The 27,128-nt window shown below is 37.0% G+C and overlaps 1 protein-coding gene across 1 annotated transcript in view; it reads left to right on the top strand.

Annotated features, from left to right (window-relative positions):
- LOC127618708 (SPRY domain-containing protein 3-like) overlaps positions 1-27,128 on the top strand; it is a 51,377-nt gene that overhangs the window by 5,754 nt on the left and 18,495 nt on the right. The window contains exons 4-7 of the mRNA XM_052091311.1: positions 6,774-6,898; positions 7,324-7,459; positions 7,872-8,060; positions 25,695-25,844. Coding sequence (XP_051947271.1) covers positions 6,774-6,898; positions 7,324-7,459; positions 7,872-8,060; positions 25,695-25,844 — 600 coding nt within the window. The remainder of the gene's footprint in view (positions 1-6,773; positions 6,899-7,323; positions 7,460-7,871; positions 8,061-25,694; positions 25,845-27,128) is intronic.

The raw sequence follows: 27,128 nt of genomic DNA on the forward strand, positions 1-27,128 counted from the left end.
TGACGATATAAATAATAGTTTAATGGTAAACTTAAAAGACAACATAAACACACACATGACGGACATGTCCGCTAACGATCTCTCTCTCCCCCACGATACTCTGCAGTCGACCTTTAAACCTCAGAGGCTTGATTAGCCTAATACGGGACTGGGTGCGTAGGATCACGACCCCACCTGCCGAGGGTTGAATTTTTTTGCTTTATTGATTTTGCATTTTAAAATGTATTTGTTTTTTAAAACATAAAAATTCTAATTGCACTAAACAAACAAAAAAAGCAATAAAATAAGGAAATGTTCAAAAAAGAATCTTACTTAACTATCTCCCCAATCCAAATATGACCATCTCCAATGATGGCATAACGCAGGCATCCATCAACACAGATGGAAAATTACTAGTACCTACAGATCAAGAGCTAAAGACAATTATAAATATAAAGACAATAATAATCTAAAGAAGCCTAATAAATTCCCTTGTATTCCCAAAATAATGTTTCTTATATCCAATATTTGTTTGTATTGCATTTTGGTAATACAGTTAATGCTGCCTAAAGAACTCAATTTTATGTTCAAGGTGAATGTGTATTGTATTACTTTATGATTTAAATACTTTCATCTTTTGTTTCTTTAATCCAAAGATATGTATTACTGAACCTGCAGAGTTGAGTTCACAATGCATGCCATCCGTGAGGAAATAAAGCGAATCAAACTCACAGCACCTCCTGAGATGATCAGAGATAATTTTCAGCATTCTCACAGAGGACATTATTCTTGCAAACAGTTTTCAGTCGAATGAAACAGTGAAAACTCTTTATATGCACTTGTTCTCGCGAGACAGGCTTATGCTGCATGCCGCCATGTGCTTGTTCCACGAAACGGGCTTGTGCTGCACACATCTGAACAAACAGTGAATCAGACACAAGCATTGACCGCTTTTCTTAAAATATAATAAAGTGTGTTTCTTCAAGCACATGTCTTTGGGACTATCAGCATTTCTTGTCATGTGTCACTCCGAGACAGGTCACCCGCCTGTGCAAAATTACCCGCACATGAAAAACATTTGGACGACGAACTGGATTCAACCTCTTTGCATTTGGTGGGTGCTAGTTTCACACCCTGGCCACTGTTTAATATCCATGAGCCCAATCAGACCTAGGGGATTTTAAGACAAGCTGCATGCGAATATCCATCCATACTACTATATAGTATGCCAAAAACAGTACCCCAATGGAGTAGGATGTTTGAATTCTCAGTATTCGTAAAACAGTAAGAGAGAAAAACCTACTTTTCCAGTGATATTTTGAAGTGCTGATCAACTGGACACGTAACAATCCCATAATCCCGTGGGAGCTTAGGAGACGTCACGTTCATAACACTGGGTTTAAAAGAACGGTGGTGAACCACGAGTTGGACGGCTCTTTTAAACTGTAAGTGCTATGTGTTCCAAGAAATTTGTTCCTTGTGCTTAAATGGTGCTTGTTTAACAAAACCAGAGTGGATTATTTTTGCGGTTGTTATTGCTTCATATATTCGGTCACAGTTCAGTACTGATGTCACCGGATGAAGTATGTCCGGAATCTATTCATACTGGCTGAGAAGTGTGTCCTTCAGCAAACACAAAACGTAACATGACAGTGCATGATTTCGAACGTAGGAGCAGTCTTTTTTTCAAAAACCACTATACTGAAGTTCAAGGTTTTCTTTGGTTTTCCGTGACTAGTCTACCATATTTACGCATCCCTTCTTTGAATCAATAAAAAGGAAAGGATTCCTGAAGCACTAGCACTTATTCCATTTTAAAGGAATGTTCGTGTTCAATAAAAGTTTAGATCAGTCAACAGCATCTTTGGCAGAATGTTGTATTTTCATAAGAAGACTCATTTATTTTAAATATATGTAAACATGTTACAGTAAGGCACCTACAATGAAAGTCCATAAACATTCAAATACACACTGTTTCCAAAGTATAGCCACAAAATGTATAAATTATAAATGTCAACATGATTTTGGTGTGATAAATTCAGGGATTTGACAGCATTACATTGATTACCAGATTACAGGGTTTACAATGCAAGAGATTTGGTTTTCATCATTGTCTTCTGTTTTTTAACAACATCTATGTACACTTTAACAGTCCATTCTTGATGGACTTTAAAGACATTTAATCTTTCATCTTGTAGTTCAATCAATATCCTTTAGGTTTAAATATTGGCCAACAACATCTACCCAGTTTATTCAATTAATAATGTAGTACACATAGGTAATTAATATTGGTGTTTTATTGATGGTGTATAGTCAGAGGCTAACTCCCCCATCTGAGTCTGGTTTCCCCCATTAACATAACATCTTGTGGAGTTTTGGGTTTCTTGACACAGTTGCCTTTGGATTTCTTTCTGGGGGCCTAAAGACAAATACATTTTAAAGCATGATTTTTTAATCCTATATTTCATTTAAACTGCTCAATGAGGTATAACACATTACAGACATTATTGCATTTTCTGTTTCCGCATAATGTTCTGTATAACTGCTTTAAAATGATGCATTTTAAAAAATGCTATATATAATCAAAATGACTTGACATAGTTGTAATATTGGTTGTAGCTTTATACAGATAAGGTTAGTAAGCGATTTTATCACAGTAAAACACGTATAATGTTAATAGCCCCTTTCACACATACAGCCTTTTCCAGAAAATGTACTGTATTTTTCAGGTTAGAGGACGTGTGTGAACAACCTTTTTGAAAATACTGGCAAATTTTGCTCTGGCAATTTCCCTTAATGAGAAGTTGTATCATAAATTTTCATAGTGATGGGATGTGTGAACAGCACATGAGGTACAATTACCAGCAAAAGCAACCCCAAAATGCTCCTGTAATTTACCTAGTTGCATGTGTGAAAGGGGCTTATGTCTTGTGGCTAAACTTTTTAACATATGTGGAAAAGCCCCATTAACTCCAGTTGTATGTGCCTTACTGTAACTGTGTTTTAAATATACGAGTCAATTATTTTGTGGTTATTCAACATTATGCCACAAATGCTGTTAATTGATCTCAACTTGTAATGAACCTGGAAAATTCCTTTTTAATAATATGTCTGTGGCTTATAAAGACTGGTTCCTCTTAAGGCAGATTTTTTAAAAGTATCATGAATCCCTCCTAGTTTAGCACAAGTCGTTCACACCTCAGACTAAAGGAAAGGCCCATAAAATGGGCATGAAAAGATGTCAATTGTTAATAGGGGGGTGTGTAGGGGTAGTGGGAGAGGGTCAAGCACAACAATTCTCTCTCGATAGAGATGGCAGAACATCGAAATGTGAGCGTAAAAAAAAGCAAAAGAGTTTTGGTGCACATTGTCTTCTGTTTTTGAACAAGTCATTGCATTCTGTGCTGTAATGCAAGCTCATGCATGAAGCAGCACAGTGATTGGATGTAAGTGTTCCTTCTTATGAATACGTTGGAGAAGGGTTCAGAATCAAATGTAATAGCGTATTCTATTACCAATTACAACTCAGATTTTACGGGAAGTGTTAATGCATATACCTAACAAAATATTGTATGATGTTGCTTCAAGTTTCATTTTTACAAAAAATGGTGAAACAAATTAACACTTTACCCTTAACAATAAACATGCTGTAATTGTTTTCAATTATGTGCAACCTGTACATATGTTAACATCTCAAAAAAATTGTTTTGGGGTTTTATGACCCTTTAATACCAAAACTCTATTGCAATCGTATTGACTAATAGCGTCACCGATGCGTCTGTGTGTCCACTGCCTGTGAAATCTGCAGTCAACAGAAATTAATGTGTCATAAGCAATGTGAAATCAGTAAAGAACTCGCTCATTGCTTTATGCGCTCCAGATCACCTGATCATGACGCAGGAACCAAGAGAATCCTTCAGACTGTCAAAGTCTGGGAACTTTTTTCCTCCTGTAAAGGTCATCTGCCAGCCGGGATATGCGTCAGCAACATCCTCATGTTTCCTCATTATGCTTTCACAGGGGTTGCATTTCAACCTCTGTGGGCCGGCCAGCCAAAGCTTCATCAGACTCTGACTCCGTTGATGAACCTTCACCATTCTCCTTGTTTCAACGTTTGAATGGTGTGGCGAGATTTACCCCTGCCCTGTTTTCTCAGGACACTCAAGTGTGCATGTGCAAATCAATTTTGTCCTTAGTCGAGTGGAAATTTCATTATTCGTGTAGTTGATTATTTTGTCTGGAACTCTGGAGTGGAATTTTGCAGCCGCTAGGTTCATGGCACGTTTTTTCGTTGAAGTTGTGGTAAAAGAATTGAGTGCCTTCAGAGTTCATTGTGCATAAAATTCACTGCAGGAAAGACCATGCAACAAGCATGAAAATTTAGGTTTTCAGGATTTACGGAAGCTTCTTAAAGCTTTGAAAGCAAATCCTCAAGACAACAAGGAAGATGAGGATACTTGGACATAAACCTGTGGGAACCGGAGGGGTCCCTTTCTAAGCCTGTGAGTGGTTTTGGCTGAGGGCACATAGTTAAGTTTAGTTCGTGGACCAACAACTGGATACATTTGTCTGTACAGTGGCCTAGGGCAGGGCGATATGGCAAAAAATTATTTTTCAAACTTGAGGACGATTCTCGTTTTAATTTTCCTACATTTAAAGGTATTTTTCAAAACAGTAACTCCAGCATGATTCAAATAACATGATTCTTATTAGAATGCAAGGCAACCTGGTTAGAAAAATCAATGTTTTCTTTATAGAAAACAAAGATGTGTAACAGAAATGCAAAAAAAAAAAAAAGTGCAACACACAGAAATTTGTCAACAACATAAAAGTAAAATACATTTTACTTATTTTAAATAAATACGAATTTATTTAAAATAACACTGATGTTCAGAGATTATAGTATAAGGAAACTACAAAATACCCCAAAGCCAATTTAGGTATTATTTTTTTATGTAAATCAAGTCCATCTAGAAAGTTGTTTAAAAATCAATATCTAGAAATAGTCATGTCTATCTAGAAAGTATTTTTAGTATATAAATCAGTTGTATGTATAAGCATAAAACACATTCCAGAAATCTGAAAAATTTCAGTGTAGTTGAAAACGCAAAAATTCAAAAAGCTCCGTTTAAAATAGACATCATTCAGTTCTGCGAGCACGCGGCGCCCTCTAGCGGTACACGCGGAACAGAGCAGCAAAATGAAATTGTTTGGCTGTTTTTCAAAATGATTGCTTCGTTTCTTAAATGTTGGCTATAAATGCAGTACATTTAAAACGCGTCACAGAACAAAGCAATTATTAGCGATCTATTTGAATCCCCATGGATAAAGGAGATGTGGATGATTCATATAATTTTATATTAAGTGGCCATAACTGTCACTTATGCTCTAACACTTTATTATAAATGCATACATTTTTGTTGACATGTCAGAAAATGTATCTTGGTGCTTCGTGACTTACACAACTTACACAGAACATAGTTATTGTTTGATTATTCTGGTGTAAACATGCATGATAGACAAAGTCTAACTCCACCTACAATCACGCTGTACAATTGTACTGGAATATTACTGGCTTTTATATCTGTTTATATCATGTTGTTTACATATGTTACGTTGGAGCGCGCTTTTCACACTAAGAGTGAGAACCACCATACAGCAACCACAAGAAAAGTAACCTACGTGTCTCTACCCACCCTAGCAACCGGGCCAATTGGTTGCTTAGGAGCCTGGCTGGAGACACTCAGCACACCCTGGATTCAAACTCGAGACTCCAGGTGTGTTAGTCAGCATCTTTGCTCGCTGTGCTACCCAGGACCCTACACTGAAGTCTAAATAAGACTTGGAATAAAGCAAATAAAGTGGTATGGACAGGTTTATTGGCTACTGACTAATAAGGTTGTCTGAGGTGATCAAAATTAGTAATGTTTAAAAAAAAAAACTGTCAAGTTCGTAGAAATTTAATGTTTGAGTCCATGTTGATTTCACAATTTGTTTTAAAACATTTATAGCATTTTCTCCAAAACAAAATTATTTGACTTTTCATTAAAAATGTCATGTAGTGTTATCAACAAGTAAAAGGTATTCTAATACGGTCCTTGCATCTTGATGAATGCAACATAATAATTCATTTCAAAATAGTTTTCAAACATGCATGTTGGTTACTTGATTCTGACCACATGATTCTGATTTGGTTTATATTTGAAAAGTTTTTCAAATATAAATCATATTTTAAAATAAAATGGTGTATTTTTTAAAGAAATAATTATAAACATTGATAATTTTTACACCCCCAGTGCCCATTAAGAAGATAATTCTGAACATTATTAGATATTAAGTTGTTTATGTTCCACAAAAGGAAGTTTCAGTACTTGAACATTACATTTACTAGCCTTAAGGTGTTTGCTTCGGAGAAGGTGTGGCCCTTCTCTGGTTGGGCCAAGGTGCTTTGCATACAAAGTGAGAGAAAAGTAGTAGTTGAGACATTAAAATTCTTAATAGCAGGTTACCTGACATTTCCATCCTGTGACTCAGTCGAACGCTCCTTGTAAACCATTGATTCCTATGCCATCTGTTATTCTATGAATCAGTGTAATCAGTTATGATGCATTTTTCGGATGGTATTTTCTTGGAAGTTCCTGAAAGCCATCTATTACCCTTTAGTAATTTCAAAACAAACTGTCTGTTTGCCTCAAGCAAAAACAATTGTTCAGCTGTGCTGCGTATACTGTTTTGTGTTTTAAAAAAAAAATATTCCCATGTGGTTCTAATGAAGTTTTTATTTATACCTACAGGTTACCATTATGGATACTGGAGTGAGGGGAACGATTGCTGTTGGGCTGGTTCCTCAAAATTACAAACTTGACCATCAGCCCGGCTGGCTTCCGCATTCAATCGCTTACCATGCTGATGATGGAAAGTATGTTCGCTTTGAGCATTGTACCTGTTCTTTGGTTATTTGTAGCTTTTTTTTTTTTGTAGTTTGTTTATAAGCCACTAGTGTCACCAAATGGCAAAAATAATGACTCACAGGTTTCCCCTAACATTACCCCTGTCTGACATTGGTCACTAAAACAATCCTGCCACAAACGTGCACCATTTTTTATATTTTGGGTTGGTCAGGATTTTTTATACAGTGTTTACACTTTTTGGGGAATCATCTTTACTTGTAGTTGTCTCTGCATTAAAATTATATAGAAGTATTTTAATATTAAGAGAAACTGCACTTTTAGACCAAAAAATGGACAACTGTTATTTAACTATTACATTTTTAATTTGTCACTTCCTCTTTCCCCGAACTCATGCAATTTATATGTCACTGGTGACTATCTCTCCTTTTTACAGGTTGTACAATGGCAACCCTGTCGGTCAGCAATTTGGTCCAAAATGTAACCGTGGTGACCGAATAGGTTGTGGTATCTATGCAGACACTTTTGACGCTGGACTTGTTACTGTGTTCTTCACCAAGAATGGCAAGGAAGTGAGTCTACATGCCTCGTATGTTTGGGCAGTTTGACCCAAGTCTTATATTACAGTATGAGTATGGCGATATTTTAGAAGATCACATTAGTTATAAAAAAAAAAAAAAGAATGTTAAGTCTCACTTTTTATAAAACCTTAGCTAAAACCGCAAAACTAATGTTATAAAGATCCGACTTTAAAGTAATTCTTTACGTCGGTTGTAATATAGCCAATAAATGAACACCTGTGACTGCAAAACACTTTAATTTTATATGAATCTGCCAAGTTGCAAAGTTGTTTGGCAAACTTAAACTACGTAAACTGTGTTTATGACTTATTCTCATTAACTTTTGCAGATATAATTAATTCTGTGGTTAACTTCATGGACTCCTATTACAAGAGCCCTTTTCATGTGTATGTGTGTATGGTAGGTGGGCACAGTGGTAGTGCCTGTGGCTCCAGATGGGTTGTTCCCTGCCATTGGCATGCACTCCCTGGGTGAGGAGGTACGGCTGGACCTGCAGGCAGAGTGGGGTTCTGAGGAGGAGGACAGTGTCATGATGGTGGACAGCCACGAGGATGAATGGGCACGACTTTATGATGTCAGAGTCAGCGGCACGGTAAGGGCAGGGCAACCCTTGAAAACCCATCAGACGGAATGCGAAACCATCAATTTCGTATTAAGACAACATTTTTTAACTTTACATACCTTTGGATGGTGTGATGAGTTTTATGTATATATATTATGTGTGTACTTTGAGAAAAGCATGTTTAACAAAAAAAGCTATTCAATTTTATGAAAACTTTACTGTATCCACCTTTTTCCTGACTTCTCCGTGGGTGGCACTATTACGGCGCTATTACGGCTCCTCACTTCCGCTTAGTTGTTGTTATCAGCTAGACTAACGTTACTGGTGATTGATACTGTTAGATGGTGTTTTAACAACTACAGGTGGCTTAAAAACTACTGGAAAATAAATGTTACAAGGATAAGCCCCCACAAAAAAGCTGCCAGTGTTTGAAAATTTTCAAATTACACCAAATTAACCTAATTCTCCTTCACTTGCCTATTTTTATTATTGATGGATAATTTCAAATGCTGTCTATTTTTGTAGATAACAAAGATGAAAAACATTTAAACCAAGCTTCCTCATTTTTTAATTTGAATTATCTTTACAAGGTTTGTATTTGATGTAGCCCTGTGAGTGTATGTGACAGCGTTTTCTCAGCAGTCTGCGTGAGAAGGTGGCACTTGCTAATGCAGAAACAATGCAGATGCCCCTCAAATCAGAAGAGTTATAAATGGGGCTTGCAGTGACCATATGTTCTCTCTTCATGGACATGCCCTTTTTCAAACCTTAAAAAGCATCCAGTTAGGATTTCTAGATTTCCTACATGTCAGTGATTTGAGATGCAAGTTAACGTCACATAATACATTAATAGCTGTGTTTACATTAATATCACGTCAAGACTCTGCAGATTTGAATCCCATCTGCTCAAACTTTTGTAATTAATGGTTGTGTCAAGAAGGGCATTTGACTGTTTAACGAAGAAGCATTTTAGGGTTGCAAACTACTCACCTTTCAGCTAGTCACCTTTTCTGATGCTAATTAGCCCATATTGTTTGGTGAAATTTTCTAAATTTTTCTTATTAAAATCAATTGAAAGGGTTACTTTAAGCTTAAACACTTAAAAAAAAAATGTTATAACAAACAAATCGACAGAAGTTATACATGTGGGACACCTGCTATGACTTTTTCACTGCTCATGAGTTTGCATCCCTGAGTATTTGAACAAACCCCTAATAGAGCCTACCCCGAAGTATGAAAATTCGACACGGTTCATCTTGCACCATTTTTAGACATGAATGAGACCTCAAATTGAGCAGCTTGTTGAGGAGAGGTGTGCTCCTACTTTTCTAAGCAGTCAGACATGGAAAAATTACCATATATATTTCTATTTAAGCAGTGATCCGAGCCATATCTAGGGACCAGATTAGCATAGAGACTTGTGAGTGAGCTCTTTTGATTTTGACCACCAAAAACACACTAGTCAACACCGCAAAGTGCTAAAACACACTCTAAACACCTTAGCAACCACATAGCAGTGCCTTGGCAACCTATCACAAAAAACTTGCATCATGGTGGCAAGTTTTGGATGGGCAATCACTCACATTTTCTTCTGAAACATTGCAATGTGTTCACAGATTCAATTAAAATATGAATCAGCAAAGCCTATTTCTTGGCCTCATGACTTTACATGGAATTGCTTTTAACCGAAGCACATATATGGCCTATTTTCCTGTTGAGATATTATCATAACCATTGTCACAAGTTCTGATTACCACCCACGTATGTTTTTACTTGTAAAATCAAGGTCTACGTTTCCAGCATCCAACTCTGTTCAAGAGTATTACTTTGATGTAATTCCCACTTTAAATATTTTGAATCATTATATTTCACAGGGCACCAAATTACTGGGTTGCCTTAACAAATTACAACAAGAATGAACTGAATTCCAGACCTCACATTACTTTACTTCCTGTGAGCATGTTTAGATCAATTTACATCATATTCATCCTTAGAAAAAACACCTGGAGGAATACAGCTGAACCCGAGTGTGTGTGCGCTGTTTGACTGAGAAGAGAAAATTGTTTGCTGGAGGCAAAGTTTTTTTTTCGCCCATAATTCCTCAGAGTGGTGTTTAGATAAAGTTAAAAGGAACATGCAGTCCTGTGTTTGAGTTGGTTTTGGAGAAGATGCCTCCCAATACAGTGAGACTGTAGTTCCAAAAAAACTAAAAGTGAATGGTACCGATCCTCTACTAGGAAGAGATTGTGCAGTCGCCCATCAAACTCCCCTTTCCATCTGATGCTCTGGACCTTCCGCCAGCCTGCTTATGCTGCTATACTGAGTTAATGAAAGCATAAAGTGCCTCATGTTCTGTCTGCTTTACTGGGTTGATGGCATGGACCAAGCACCATGAGCCAGAAGTGGCATTGGACCAGCTTATAAAAACTCAATAAGGAGACTTGCAGCATGCCAACATTTTTTTTTGTTGTTGTTTTTTTTTGCCTCTTGAAAATGTGGTCGAAGGTTTTCTCAGATGGGTGGTTCTCTGTGAATCTTTTTGGATTCACAGATTTGTGGGGTTTGTGAACAAGGGTTAGTTCACTGAAAAATTATCCTTACAAAACGTACTTTTAACAGTCAAGAAATAAGTTCGTCTTCAAAGTCAGAACATATGACAGTATGTGAATTTGAAATATGGAATTAGCCATATTCTCTGCTGATAAGGGCATGTTTTGACAAGAACTTGAACATTTGGGCTGATGAAACCAAGTTTGAATGCCCTGTGGTTTAGTTTCCACATTAGTCACCACTGAGTAAACTCATGTGATGGCTAATTTTGAAAGAAACGTAAAAATCTTGCTACAAGATGGATTGCCTGCAAAGCACTCTTTATATCCATAATGAAGTCATTCTTTAATAGGCTTAATAGCAAAGTGTCGTCAGTCAGCTTTTAAAGATCCTTGTCTCTGGGCCCCACTCTAGTTTCAGGCGCAATATTGTGTAAACCAAGTGTTTCTCTGCAGTCTGTCACAGAAGATGTGAGAACAACGTCCGTTTTGTGGCCTGTTACTGATGGATCCAGCAAACTGTCTACGGCTTGAGTCATTTCTCCATTTATGGGGTATCTCTCATCGTTCGGCGATATCTGATTCTTGTAGCAACACATTCCCATTCTGCGGTAAAATAAATTCTGAATGTCTGTTCTTCAATTAGTCCTTGGATAAACAAATTCTGGGTCTTGACCTTTAGCGTAATGTAAGAGAATTTGGAGAAGTCGGCAACTGTTGTGTATTACAGTATCAATATAGATATCAATATTAGTAGACCCCCTAATGGTGGAAGAGCAGCCAAGAAAAGCCAGCATATATGGGAACAACTTCAAGACGGATGGAAAAGCATTCCAGGTGGGCACCTTATGGAGTTGGTTGAGAGAAGGCCAAGAGTGCGTTGTAATCTATGCAAAGGGTCACTACTTTGAAGAATCTTTAGATGAGATGGTTTTGATTCATTTTCTGGTGGTAAATATATAATTCCACTCCATACTTCCATTTTGTGTTATTTCATTATTTTGATAATTGTACTATTGTTTAAAATGGTAAAAAAAAAAAAATGTAAGTAATTATGTCTAAACCTTTTAAGGCTAGGGAATACTTTTTCCTGGTGCCGTTCCATCTCGCACAAGGTCTGCCGCCCAGCCTTTCAAAGTATACTCTTTTGACTGTGAGCCCATACGGAGATGACACTCAAAGATGTGGACTGTCCGAATGCAGAGTAGCATTTCTAAACACATGGACATTCTGCATCTTTGAGTGTCATCTGGGTTTACACTTGTTGTTGACCGTGTTAAGAGTAAAGCGGTCCTGTTGTGCATGTGCCGAACGTGGGCAGTCTGCGCATACTGTGCTGATGACTATATTTGTGTTGCACGCACTGTGGCGTACTGGCACGTAGAAAACGAAAGCTTACTTTGGCCTTAAAGTGGAAGATTTACATGCAAAACTCTTCACATTTAACTTTGATGATTAATTGTTTGATGTTTTATGGATTATAGAAGAACTGGCCCATAAAGTTTGCAGACCCCAATTACAATAGCACTAATTTGCTCTTTAAGGTGGTTCTGCTTCTGTTCCATATTTACATTCATTTTTATTGGAGAGCCACTCCTGTTTAGATAAGAAAGTATCGCATTCTGGCTGGCTGCTAGCTGTCATCATAGCTGTCAAAGGCAATCCCAGACACTCCCTGATTTCGTTTGTCTGCACGCTTTATTTGGCCATCTCTGTCATCCTTACTTATGCATGTGATAACAGGGAGATATTTTGATGGGCATAATAGCACACTTCACCGTTATAATAGATTGCGTGAGTTGCATGTTTTTTTAATTGACTGCACTTAAGACAGCTTAAGATGGGTTTTTCTCAGATATGCATGTATGTAGATGATGAGGCATGATCTCATTTGGAATGAAGTGATAGAAGTTATCTAATAGGCAATCAAAGGTAAGTAGGCAGTCATTTAGCAGACACTTTTATCCAAAGCAAATTGTACATGTATAACATGAACCATCTCTGAATCCCAAAGACTTGAGTTTAAGCATCTTGGTCAAGCACAAAATGATAGCTTATGGCTCACTCCTTGCAGGAAGCAAACCAGCAACCTTCCCTGCCATTGCCCTGAGCTTTTTTTGGTTGCTCCTCAAATATGACACATAACAAAGCAAAACATTAATATACAGAGTCAACCATCATCCCCCTTAAACCCCATTATTCTCCCCCAACCCAGTCCTCGACCCCAACAAACATCCCTGTGGCCAAAGCCTGAGTACACACGCAGATAAAAAATAAAAAAAATATATATATATATATATATATATATATATATATATATTAATAATAAACACACATTTAAAACTATAAGTCCCACTCCACTGCCCCTCCCAGAGAGCCCTCCAAAAATGCCAAATAGCTGCCCCACTTTTTATTAAACAACTCCCGGTTGCCTTGCCTTCTATACGACACCTCAAATGCAGCCACCCTGCCCATCTCTGTGTAGCACTCTTAAAATGAGGGCACTCCAGCTGACTTCCATCACCTAAGGATGACCTTCCATCATCGTGCATATTTGGAAACAAAAATGGGATTTATTAATACATAACTTTGGGTTCAGCAATATGCTTGAAGCAACATTTAAATAAATGTCCGAATTAAACACACTGGACACTTTTGTAAATACCACGTACACGATAACGGGGTGTAACTTAACTTCTCTGGTTAATTTGTTAGAAATGCTTTGCAATGGCAAAATTGGGGCAGGAACTTCCTGTTCAATACAAAACTAGGGAGGGGCACTCTCAGGTGGAAGTGACCAATGGGACAAATATCAGAGACCGAATGCATAATAATAAAACAAAATCATGAGTTGGTCTATCCCACCTTTGTCAATCGACTTATGCAACTTACTGAAATGTAATCTGGGATGTTTACCATTCCAAATGAAGGACTATGCTATCAAATTGCTTGAAATAAGAGAGGGGGACATCAATAGGGAGAGATTGTAGCAGGTAGTTTTGGAATACAATTCATTTTAATAACCTTAACCTTCCCAATCATAGATAAATGTAATGAAGACCACCTGCCCCCATCACTCAAACCTTTTTATTATTAAAGGGTCAAAAATAAATAAAATCACACAAATTTGCTGGGAATAAAATATCCAAATATGTAATTCCCTGTTTGGGCCACTGGAAGGCACCCGGCTGAAAAGCTGTTACCGGGCATTATTTTGTCAGAGGCAAAGCTTTGGATTTTGACCAATTAACTCCTCCTGAAAACTTAGAAATTGAATGAATAACTCTGTGGAGGCAAAGCATAGATCGGAGACAAATAATAAAATGTCATCTGCATAAAGCAAAAGCTTATGCGCCACACCTCCCACCACCACCCATGGAAAATCATCCTCCCTTCTTATGCTGCTAATGGTTCCAGGGCAAGACAGAACAATATTGGGGAAAGAGGGCAACCCTGCCAGGTGCCCCTCTCCAGAGTAAAATAATCTGAAATGAATTAATTTGTTGTACCACAGCTGCTGGGTGTCTATAAAGTAACTTAATCCGTCCAGTAAAAGCATTCCTAAACCCGTACATTTCCAAAATCTTAAAAAGATAATCCCATTCTTCCATATCAAACATCTTTTCAGCATGAAGTGAGATGGCTGCGACCGGAGTCTGATCATTCACCATTGACCACAGGATATTGATGAAATGCCTAATGTTATCAGAAGAGCTACGACCCGAATAAACACCACCTGATCTAGATCTATAAGAGATGTCATAACCTAATCAGTTAGACAAAATATTTGACAATATTTTAACAGAGGTTTCCCTGCCTTGTCCCCCAACTCTAAAAAGAATGACTGTCTTGCCCTGAATAGCCAAAACTCCACCTTCTGTGACAAAATAGTATTATATCTGTATTTCAATCGGGTCAATTCCCTGAGACATTCAGCGCTTAAGCTCTGCCTCGGAACTCTTAATATTCCCTTCCAATTTCAGAAGTTCTTGTGCTTTGGATTTTTTGTGAATGAGGCATACTTCATGTTCCGGCCCCTAAGAACTGCCTTAAGTGCCTCCCAAGCCATGCCCACTGAGGATAATGAGGACCAGTTGGTTTCCATATAGACATTGGTTTCAGCATTTAGCATTTGTTGGATTTTGCAAAAGGGATACATTAAAGCGCCAACAATATTATTTATTTTTCTACGTATGTGGCAACACCTCTAAACACACCAGGGTGTGATCTGAGACTAAAATGTTTCCAAATGACTTGGATGATTTTATATATATATATATATATATATATATATATATATATATTCTAGAATAAATCTTATAGACTGATGGAAAAAAATGTATGGTCCCTACCAGATGGGTTCAAAAGTATCCAAATATCTGTAAGACCAAGATTTTTACACATCCTGTAAAGCATCGATGTTACTCTAGGAGGCTTGCACACTTTTGTTTCGCTATGATCAAGGACTGAGTCGATCTATAGATTAAAGAAGTCTCCTCCCAATATTATATCATGAAGGGTGCCAGCGGCTTGCAACATCCCTTCAACATCTATAAAAAAGCCCTGATCATCAATGTGAGGTGCATAAATATTACCTAAAATAAGACTTTTGTCCCTGAATTTCAGCTAAAACAATAGTAACTCTTCCTAATTTATCTTTACACTGTTTGAGACATTAGAGTTTTAGATTTACAATTTTTATTTAAACATTTATTTATCAGTGTAATGACTCACCTGCTCTTACTCGAGCCAGCACTATGGAAAAAAATGTCCACCACATATCTTCCCACATTTTGCATTTTGTAGTTGCAAGTGCTTAGTAGGAATCTGTTCAGAACTGGACTGGTAAAATTATTATTATTTTTTATTGTATTTTTTTTTTCATATACAGCATGACAGATGTAGTTTGATTACTTCAAGAATGAATGACTCTTATCAGCTGGTTCTTTTATAGTGAATGGGAAACATAATGAACAGAACCAAGAACTGTTACTGTGTTATGTGTACTTAAGGCTTGTGAGTCTTACATCAGAAATGGTTGTTGATATAATAATAATGTGTTGTTAAAATGTTTTTGTTGTAATTAGTGGTATTTTACATATATAAAAATATTGAATAAATAAAATATTTTAATTAAAAATCTGCAAGAATCCATATTGTTAAATTATGAAATTCTCATCTTTTGGTAACAGGCTGGTGAGGACAACAAATGAAATCCAATGAATATTCAAAAATGTCTCCCTCAAAACAAGTACTATAATAATAATCAGTTGAATCAATAAGGCAGTAGAATCGTTATGAGCACTCTGAATCAAAAGTGGAATCATTACCATCCCTGGCTTTTAGACATTCCACCCACAGATGTGGTCTTGCTGTGGTCACTCTGTGCTTTCTGAAACTCAAACTGTAGCACACAAATTATCCTGAAGATAAGCTGACTCCTTAACTTCTCTTTCCAGTTAGCCAGTGCCAAGCCATTAATTGGCCAGTTTATGTCGATGAGAAATTATGGGTTAAATTTTGCCATAGGTACTGTAGTTTAGCTCTTATTTGTTGCACTTCTGTTGTACTTCTGCTACTTCATTCAGCGCATTAAATAATAATATCTTAGGTCCTGTTGCAACATCAGCCTGTATTCAGAGAGATTATCTATTATCTATATGGAAACCGGCATGGATTAGGATGATTTATATTGACCCATAAATCTCTAGATTAGCAAGGATATTTGCAGCAGCATATAGTATAATAATCTTACAGTCTATTATCACGGTGAGGTGCATTTGTTTGAAATCGAATAATAGATTGATGCACCAAATCTTTACGTGTGTGTGTGTGTGTGTGTGTGTGTGTGTGTGTGTGTGTGTGTGTGTGTGTGTGTGTGTGTGTGTGTGTGTGTGTTTTATGAGGAGGAGTTTGGCTGCTGCCGCCACTGCGTACGTGCGGTTTTCTGCGAACTTGTGGCAGAGATCAGTTTAGCTGTTTCTACAGCAGAGCCTCTGCCCACAACTTAAACTCTCTACTGCTGCTGCCGCCAAATAGCACCTAGACCACTGCACACTTTACCCTGAACACACATGCACTACACCAACAGGTTCTTATGTTCACACCAATGCTAGCACAAGGCCCTACATGCACCAAGGCACATACTCATTTACACGGTGTTACATACTCATGCATACTCATGTGTACACTCACACTGACTCATACACAATTCTAAGGTGTTTGCGGGTGATAATGACTAAGAATGCTGGCTTCAGAGCGAGGATTTAGTGCCATATAGCTTCTCTGGCCATTTGAACTTAAGAAGTTATTTTTGTTTGTTTGTTTGCTTACACCTCAGCTTATTGACTCTTTTTGGTTTTCCCGTCATTGTTGCTGAGTTTCTGAAACTGGCAGACTGATTAGAATGGTCACTTTATTGGCCAATAATTTAGGCTCTGTGTCACACTGTACATAAATTGAATGACAACTCTTAACATTTTGGCACAGTAGATGTGTCTGAGGCCTAGTTGGTTCTGGTTTGGCATTTGGAGCCAAACCCTTACAGTTAAGTCTGGATGTGAATTAGTTATTATTATGGCCAGTTTAACTCTATTACAGTAACTCTAACCACTGTCAGGCATTCTTCATAGTTTCATCTTGAATAAGCTACCAGAACTACTGAGGACATTTGTTCTTTCTCTGTAGTTTTTGTGTAACATCCCAATTGCACTTTGATTCCCATTTTTGGTGGTGGTGAAACTTAGCTTCCATGTTAGTGGGCGGTGAGCCTTTGGATAGTCGTTTTGGTCAGGGCAAGTTCATCTGTTTCCCATAACAGAATGGTTTCATTTTGAAACTCAAGCAGATATTGAGTGTAAGAGCAGTGAAACATCATTTTACTTCTCAAAGGGAACTTGACTGTGTGAGAGAGGAAATGCTGGCTTATTTGTGGCAGGGAGGAGAGGCTAGTAACCTTTGTTAACATGAAATTTCCACTGAGTTTTCATTCAACATGGGTTATTCCTATAGGTAATGCATATGTTACTTCTATTAGTCTGAAAAACCAAAACTAGATGGAAGAGAGACTGATTCTATGTGTATCCAAAGTTTTAAGACACAATGTTGAAGGTATAAAGTTGATATAGGTGAAAGTGACCCAATTAAGCCCACCCAAATCTAAGTTTTACATTGTTTTCTTATATAAATGTTAACAGCCTTCCAATAAAAGTATTAAATCAAAGAGTAATCTGCCATCTGAACACTCATGTTCTGTGATAAACTGGCAAAATTAATTACTTTATTTAACTGCAAATGTCTGGACTGGCTTAAGGAACGTGTGTATCATTCAAGCCCATATATGTTCTTAATAAGCTCACTATCCTTTTAAAAATGTAAATGCTTCACATTTTACTAAATAAACACCTACGTTTTTATTGTTTTTGTATATTTAGTCCTCAAACATAACCCTTTAGTTAAATCTTTAATTTCTGAATTTGGCAGTCCTTCTAATTGTGTTCTCTGTCTTTTAATGTTTCTCCCTGCAGTGAAAACAGATTCAGTATGTAGCGTTGACAATGAGTTCAGTTTAATATGAGGTTCAATGGGTAATTTGCTCAGCGGTTTTATTAGGAGCAATAGGGGACAGTGGAAAATAAAGCTAAATAATTTAAAGTAGAGTCAAGGTAAACACATTAGTATGTGTATAATAACATATGTTATATTTCTGGATTATACTTACAGAGAACTAAATCTTGTTTGAGCTCAAGAAACTTCTTAAATATGTTCATTTAATGTTTATCAGCAGTTTTTTAAATGTATTTTCTTATTCTTCATTTATTTTTCCTGCACTAGCTCCAGAAACTCATGAAATGTATATTTTCAAATACATAGTATTGCTGTTAAATAAAAAGAAAATTAGTATAATTTATTAATCTCTTACATTTTTATATATATATATATATATATATATATATATATATATATATATATATATATATATATATATATATATAATTCCTCACCTGGTTTGTTCATCTGACTTCAGAAAAATTTTGAGGTCATCAAAAACAGTGAAGTTTTGGAGCAACTTCCAATATGGCCACCGAACAGTGGTAGCACATGTTCCCAAATAACTTGATCGAAACATTTGATTTGCTCCAAATAAAAAGTAAAGTAAGTAAAATGATATAGAATATGATGTGTGCATGTCCTCTGCAACAAATGTTTGAGATTTTTTTTTCTCTTGCTTTCTGTCTTTTGTATATTTCTTAATAAAACAGTAAGTGGGCTTATATGGTTTTTGGGCTTAATTGGGTCACTTCCCCTAATGGTATCAGGGCTAATTACTTGGAGTACTGGTTTGATCCCATTAAGTAGCCAAGCATGAGCCATCAGCAAGTCATTCAACCCCAGCTTTAACCCCAATTTCCTGCCTTCTTGGGAAAGAAAGAAATAAAAGAAAGAAATCATGTGAAAGTCGCAGAAACGAATTCCAATGACCCTAGTTGTGTGAAGCACTTTTTGAACAAAACTCTGTCATGATGTTTTAAGCCGGTAAAGACTTTGATCAGCAGTGACCCCTTTTTTATTTTTCAGTTTTTTCTTCTTCTCACTATTAATCACATTTTTGGGGCCTCTGACAGAGAGGTCAAATATGTTGTGGTCCCCCGTCATTTCAATTTGAACTAATCAAAACAAACCAAAGAATTTTGTGACTGATGTTCAACTCGACAACAGTTATTTTTGGCGGATGTGTGCAGTCATGCAAGTATGTAAATGTCTGTTATCACAATTGGTCCAATAGCATCAGTTTAAGCAGTCCTTTGGCAGGAGCTCATGATTATGGTTGGGCAGCATCTTCTGTGCAGCAATAACTGGTAGTGATAGTTCACTGGGATTTATTAAAGGTGGTGAAAGACTCCACAGACCAAATCAGGGCACTGATAAGATTTTCCTGCTAGACACTGGCAGTTTTATTTTGTATAAATACACAAAGCTCAGTTTTATGCCAGTCAAATAGCCTACCAATTATTTTTCCAACAAAATGTATCTGTATAATAATGAGATTAAAACATAAGATTTAGGGGGATTCTATTTTATAAACATACAAATGTGCTTTATTATAATCATTGTCAGAAATACAGTTTCTGGGGCAATATTTTTTTATTTTTTTTATTTTTTTTACTTTTTCATGAGGCCATTTGTTTTCTAACCATATAAAACAATCTGTGTCTCATTTTATGTTAAATACTTCCATTTAATCAATTAATGAATACAGATTCTCAAGATTGGGAATTTATTACCTCTTACCCTTAAAATTCAATAATATTTTATGTGATATAATAGTACTATAATAGAATATTAAGAACTATCTCAGATGTTACAAATAAAAAACAGAATAATTAATTGCTGGGAGATTTTTTTTGCCACACACATTTTGAATGTTGGGGCTATTTTTTCACTTTCTGTGGAATTTTTGACCTAAGCCACCCTTCACTTCTGACCATAATTATAATAAACCCATAAAAGCTACATGTTTTCAGGTCACTTTGTTTTGCTTTTGAGGAACGTTTTGGAAACCCAACAAGACAAAATGGAGTCTAGATGTTGAGACTTTGCTTTTAAATATTAAATTATAATTATAAATATTCATTATAAAATGAAATGCCAAGTTCAGCTTAACACTCTGAAATGCAAGGTGAATCAAGGGCAAAAGTGTATTTAGACTAGCAGTCTACGGCCTTACTGACAGGCAGCTAGTAATGTTATAACCTTCAGCAATTTTGTCAGAGACTGTCAAAAGATGATGCCTGTAAATAAACATCTCATTGGCTCCTCTTGTGGGCGTCTCCCCCTTGTGTTTTCCACCTTTTCCACATTCTCTTTACTGTGACAGGAATTTGTGGGGCTTGCTAGCAATGTTGCACCTGTTGCCGGGGCAGCAGGTCAACAAAACAAACTGCTGCCCCCACACAGGTCTCAGGATCATGACGTTCAAGAGCATGTAGGATCTGTCAACAGCTCATCCAAGCATGCTAGGAGCTGTTGAGAGCCGTTGGGAGTGGTAGAAAGGTAGACATCCTCCCCATTACTCGGCACCAAGGAGGTGTGACTAGGTGCAATTTTGCCTCCATCCTTGAACAGACAACTGTCCTGGCACGAAAGCTTTGAGCTTGATGTGAAAAGAAGAGCTGGTTGGCGGCAGGTAAAAAGCAGCTTGCTGTTAATACAGGTTAATGGAGATCAGTCCCTTGGTGCATTGGCAAGTGAGACCTACAGAACTTAATGAATCGCTCCATATGGTTCACCAACTCACAAGCAACTCAACTCACTGAATTGCCCGTCTTTAAGTCCTATCCGCCTCAAAATGTCACTCTAAATGAGGCAAGTTGTCTCGAGGAATTTGAACATGTCCCCACCATCACAACCACCAAAAACTAATGTACGCCTCTCTTTAAATCTATACTGCATTAAACAGCCTATTATAGGCTTTTCAGCAAAATCATATGTAAAACATTTGAGGCGCAAACATTTTTGTACATAACCTTTTCCATGTTTGTTGTTTAACGAAAAAAGGTATATTATGTACAAAAATATAAAATCATTGTTTTGACCAGCAAATATTGTATAAATTGTATGCATTTGACATTTAAAACACATATGACAACATTTCCAAAAAAAATTTACATCTGGCCCCCAACCTGACATTTGGGGGCCAAAGTCTTTGTAGCAAGTCTGTCCACTCGGCAGCCATCTTTGGAATGGTCTCAGGCAGCTATTCTTCTATATTAACAAGCGGCATACAAGAGCAGCTCCTATCTACTTGAATGGGTGAAGTCCAAAATCTCCAAAACGGTTTGTCAAGATTACGAGCAAAGAATATTTTTCAAATCAGCAGTAAAATCTGACAACACTGTAATCATAAACTGTACTTCTCAGATTACACAAAAAAAAAAACGATTTTCCCGGCTTGTATAGCTCAAGCGCATACCCTTCTTGAGATGATTGACAGGCGATGTCTTTGTCTAAAAGGTGATTGACTCATTTACCTCTAAGGTGGGACATCCTTTCTAAATCCATTTACCTTTAGCATTCCAAGTTCTCCAATTGATTTTAATAGAAGTGGCCTGTCTCGCTAAATAGTCACGGTTTAAAACTTTCGGTAAACCTTGCCTTCAAAATACATACTTGACTCTTGCCTTAATGTATGTCAGTCTAGTTTGATTATGTTCGCTTGTTTTTTGAAGAGCTGATAAATGTACAGGATGTCCACCTCTTCAGCCCCCGGTCTCCCTTTTATAATTGATAAACACTGTTCTCCATATTGCAAAGTGATCCTCTTAAATGATTGGATCTAGATCAAAGTGTAGACTCATTGTTTGAAGGGATGTATTACATTCTGTAATTAATCAGTGGTTTTGTTGTGCGTAGGGGGTGTTCTTGGAGAACTGACAGCAATCTGTACATGTCAGTTTCATGGCTGCATTTAACTTTGTCATGCACAATCTCATGTGTTCTGTTATTTTCAAGAGTGTGTGCGATCACATATTGTCTATCCGTTTTCATTACCAGCATACGGTTTGTACAGGCCCCCCTGGCCTGTCTGAGTCTCCGTCTGACCAGCAGTCCTCTACATACGTAAACAATGATACCAAAGGTTGTTGTACATGGCGTTGGAGAAATGTTTCCATTGTCCAAGCAAGTACTGATTCTGTCTTTGCAAACGGAAATTTTTTAGGTAATTAATGACGACCGGTTGAAATCTGGAAGTAATCACTATTCTGTGTTTTTAAGTTTTGAAGCAGTGCTTTCAAAGCATTGTGGTCAAAACAGAAGACTATAGCTGTGTCTCAAAATCTAGTGAGCCTACAGTGGTTCAGGTTTTGACCTGAAATTTTGAAGTCTTGACCTTTTGAATTGAACATTTGAATGTGACTAAAAATTTTGTCTAGGTAGGCGGCTCACTAGGTTTTGAGACACAACTATGTTTTTTTAACTTTTGAATGGAATTTTAGAAAGTGCATATGGTGTCCAAAATGCTATCAAGGTAGGTGGCTCACAAGGTTTTGACCTTAAGTTTTGGTTTTTGAATTGAATGTTCAAAAGCTCATATAATGGCTAAAAAGTGCAGTCTAGGTAGGTGGCTCACAAGGTTTTGACCTGAAGATTTGGTCTTTGAATTGAATGGTCTAACGTGCAAATAATCTCTAAAAAGTTCTCTAGGTAGGCAAGTTTTGATCTTTGAATCGAATGTTCAAAACAAATGCTGTACAGATAATCCCATTATGTCAATTCACTTTTGATTTTATTTCAATTTTATTTTGATTCAGACCTACTTTGAATTGAATGTTCAAATGTGTGCATATGATACACAAAAATGTAGGTATGCTGCTTACTTGGTTGAGAGACAGCTCATGAGTGATGGCTCACACTTTGCTGCACCATTTTAAAAGTCTTAAGTAAATCTCTTAATCTACCCCATTCAGTCACAATTACTTCCTTAAGGAAGTGTAAATAGAACTTTCTTTTCACACACACATTTTCAAATATTCTTCATTGGTTTTAAAATTCCAGATTTCTGGTACAGCATTAAATTAAATGTGACAAATGGAAATCTAGGTGGGGCAGCTGATAACAGCTTGTGTGCCACTCACTTGTTTGTAGCTGAAAGACCATGCTCCACCCTCGTTCCATGAACTTATTAAAGACAGGTCAATCTTTTGTCTTCCCTAATAAGCTTATTATTTTCAGACAGTCTCTGCTAACACACCTGATGGAAAAAAGTCAATCAAAAGATTTGTCATCCCTCATATTTGCTCAGGTTTGCCCATACTTGATCAGATGTTTTGTAGATGATTATTCTTGCTAGTAATCTTGCAATGTACACATGAGATCTAAACCAGCATACTGTACAGCCAGACAAATCTCTCAAGACTGTTTTCTTATACACACATTACCTGTCAAACGATTTGAAACACTCATTATTATATTTTTTTTCTTCACATTTTAGAATAATAGAAAAGTCAACAAAACTATGGAATAACATAAATGGAAATATGGGAATTATGTTATGACTTAACAAAATCCTAAATAAATCAAAACTATTATTATAAAACTAATATTTACTACTATTATAAAAACTAATATTTGAGCATCTTCAAAGTAGTCCCCCTTTGCCTAGAATTTGACATTTTCTCAACCAACTTCTTTTAGTCTCACCCTGGGATGCTTTTTAAACAGTATTGAAGGAGGTATTATTTGGTCCAAGTCATCAATTTAAAAAAAAAAGTATTTCATTTTAGTTTTATAAATAAATACATTAATATGGTGGCACAATTAGATTTCTGTCTACAAAACTAATTTTAAACATTTACATATAACATTTACATATAACAGTGTAAATTTGCTGTCCCCTCAAAATAACTCAACACACTGCCATTAATGTCTAAACCTCTGGCAACAAAAGTGAGTACACCCCTAAGTGAAAATGTCCAAATTGGGCCCAAAGTGTCAATATTTTGTGTGGCCACCATTATTTTCCAGCACTGATTTAACCCTCTTGGGCATGGAGTTCACAGGTTGCCACTGGAGTCCTCTTCCACTCCTTCATGATGACATCACAGAGCTGGTGGATGTTAGAGACCTTGTGCTCCTCCACCTTCCATTTGAAGATGCCCCACAGATGCTCAATAGGGTTTAGGTCTGGAGACATGCTTGGCCAGTCCATCACCTTCACTCTCAGCTTCTTTAGGAAGGCAGTGGTCGTCTTGGAGGTGTGTTTGGGGTCATTATCATGCTGGAAAACTGCCCTGCTGTCCAGTCTCCGAATGTAGGGAATCATGCTCTGCTTCAGTATGTCACACTACATGTTGGCATTCATGGTTCCCTTAATGAACTGTAGCTCCCCAGTGCCGGCAGCACTCATGCAGCCCCAGACCATGACACTCCCACCACCATGCTTGACTGTAGGCAAGACACACTTGTCTTTGTACTCCTGACATGGTTGCCACCACACACGCTTGACACCATCTGAACCAAATAAGTTTATCTTGGTCTCATCAGACTACAGGACATGGTTTCAGTAATCCATGTCCTTAGCAAACTGTTTGCGGGCTTTCTTGTGCATCATCTTTAGAAGAGGCTGACACCCCCCCCACCTCTTCAACCTCTGCAGCAATGCTGGCTGCACTCATACGTCTATTTCCCAAAGACAATCTCTGGATATGATGCTGAGCACGTGCACTCAACTTCTTTGGTCGACCATGGCGAGGCCTGTTCTGAGTGGAACCTGTCCTGTTAAACCGCTGTATGGTCTTGGCCACCGTGCTGCAGCTCAGTGTCAGGGTCTTGGCAATCTTCTTATAGCCTAGGCCATCTTTATGTAGAGCAACAATTATTTTTTTCGGATCCTCAGAGAGTTCTTTGCCATGAGGTGCCATGTTGAACTTCCAGTGATCAGTTTGGGAGTGTGAGAGCGATTTACACCAAATTGAACACACCTGCTCCCCATTCACACCTGAGACCTTGTAACACTTATGAGTCACATGACACCGGGGAGGGAAAATGGCTAATTGGGCCCAATTTGGACATTTTCACTTAGGGGTGTACTCACTTTTGTTGCCAGCGGTTTAGACATTAATGGCTGTGTGTTGAGTTATTTTGAGGGGACAGCAAATTTACACTGTTATACAAGCTGTACACTCATTACTTTACATTGTAGCAAAGAGTCATTTCTTCAGTGTTGTCACATGAAAAGATATAATCAAATATTTACAAAGATTGTGAGGGGTGTACTCACTTTTGTGAGATACTGTGTATGCATATATGAGTATATATTTTTTTATTCTAGATTACTTGGCTGGCTAAATACATTTCTTGATAAATTGGTATCAAGATTTTCTTCTTTGAAACAAGCTTGAAGTTTAGTAGAGCAACAAATTTGGCTTCCCAAATCTCCTTACTGTCAGCCTATCTATTGCAATAGATACCCAAGTTATTCTTATAGCAAACCATGATAACTTTAGAAATAATTCTACATGTACAAACAGTTTAAATCTCTGAATTACACCATTTGTTATGTTCTCTGAAGTTCTTACATTTATATGAATTACAGTTATGACATGTTTTGCCACAGCTTCTGGAATATGTTGGGAAAGGGAAGAGCGTCATGGACGTAGGTCTGGCTCAGGCTCGTCAGCCCCTCACCACACGTAGTCACTACTTTGAAGTGGATATTGTAGATCCTGGAGAGAAGTGTTATATCGCCCTGGGCCTGGCAAGGAGAGTAAGTTATTTGTTGTATTATTTCTCCCTTGCAAGTCATTTTCTATTAAATGTATATGCAAAATTTTCAAACAAAGTTTAATATTTAGAAATGTATACTTAAAAGCATAGTTCACCCAAAAATGAAAATTCATTATTTACACATCCATATGTTGTTTGAAACCTTTTTGAATTTCTTTCTTTCTTTTTATCTTCCTTGGAATAGTAAAGGCGATATAAGGCTAAATGTTCATCTCAGTCATCATTCACTTTCATCTTTTTTTCCATGGTGTGAAAGTGAATGGTGACTGAGGCAGTCATTCTGTTAAACACATCCTTTTTGTTTTTTAGAAGAAAAAGTAATACGCAGCCCTCTACATTGCAAGTAAATCACTTGCATATGCGACTAAGATATCTCTGTTATTAGCTACTGATGAGTAAATGTTAACATTTCACTAGGGCACCTCGTCTTTCCCTGCATGCCTCATGAGCATGCAGGAAAGCGTGTCTTTCCAGTTTCTCCCCTTCATTTTAATAGAAGTGACCCATCTGCTAAATAGTCTCTGAAACCCCACCGCGGACATCAGCTGCAGCTCTCTTGAGAGCATGTGAAAATGAACCGCTTCTCAAGCAATCAGAGATGCGCGCGTCTACAGAGCCTCGTGCCAAACTCCTGCAAAAATATAAACAAGGTATAAACGTATTTAATAGTAAATGCAAATCACTCAAGTTTCACTCTAATTTAAGGACCGTGTAATGGGACATTTGCATGTTGTTACTGAGGGGTTCATTTACAAAGTGTTAATGACACACAGCAACTACCTCCTCCTCTTCTGTGAAGATAATAAATGCAAGAAACTGAATTTCAAAGTTTCCTTCATGAGAAATAAGGGCTTGTAATTATTAAATATGCATTTTCATGATATCATATAAATGGATAGAATTTTAAAATTTTAAAAAGCTTAAATGTGATTAAAATTATAAGGCGAAATATAAAAATAAAATGTACAATTTACTATATTGCCTAAACTTTTGTATTTATATGAAGAGTCCCCCTTTCTCGTTTTGCTAAATATTTTCTTTTTGTTGCATTACGCTTACATTTTGTCAAAAGTCTGGCGAGTAAAAACAAAAAGCCAATGACGATTCTTTCTTCAACATGATCGTATAGGGTTGATATGTGTTTGGAATAACATGAGTGTCTAAATGGGGTTAGAAATTTTATTTTTGGGTGATATATCACTTTAAACCTTAAAAGAACACTTACCCCATTTAATTCCTCAAATGTCCTTGTTAGTTTCAAAAT

The sequence above is a fragment of the Xyrauchen texanus genome, chromosome 25 (genome assembly GCF_025860055.1).
Source record: "Xyrauchen texanus isolate HMW12.3.18 chromosome 25, RBS_HiC_50CHRs, whole genome shotgun sequence".
NCBI classification, from domain to species: domain Eukaryota; kingdom Metazoa; phylum Chordata; class Actinopteri; order Cypriniformes; family Catostomidae; genus Xyrauchen; species Xyrauchen texanus.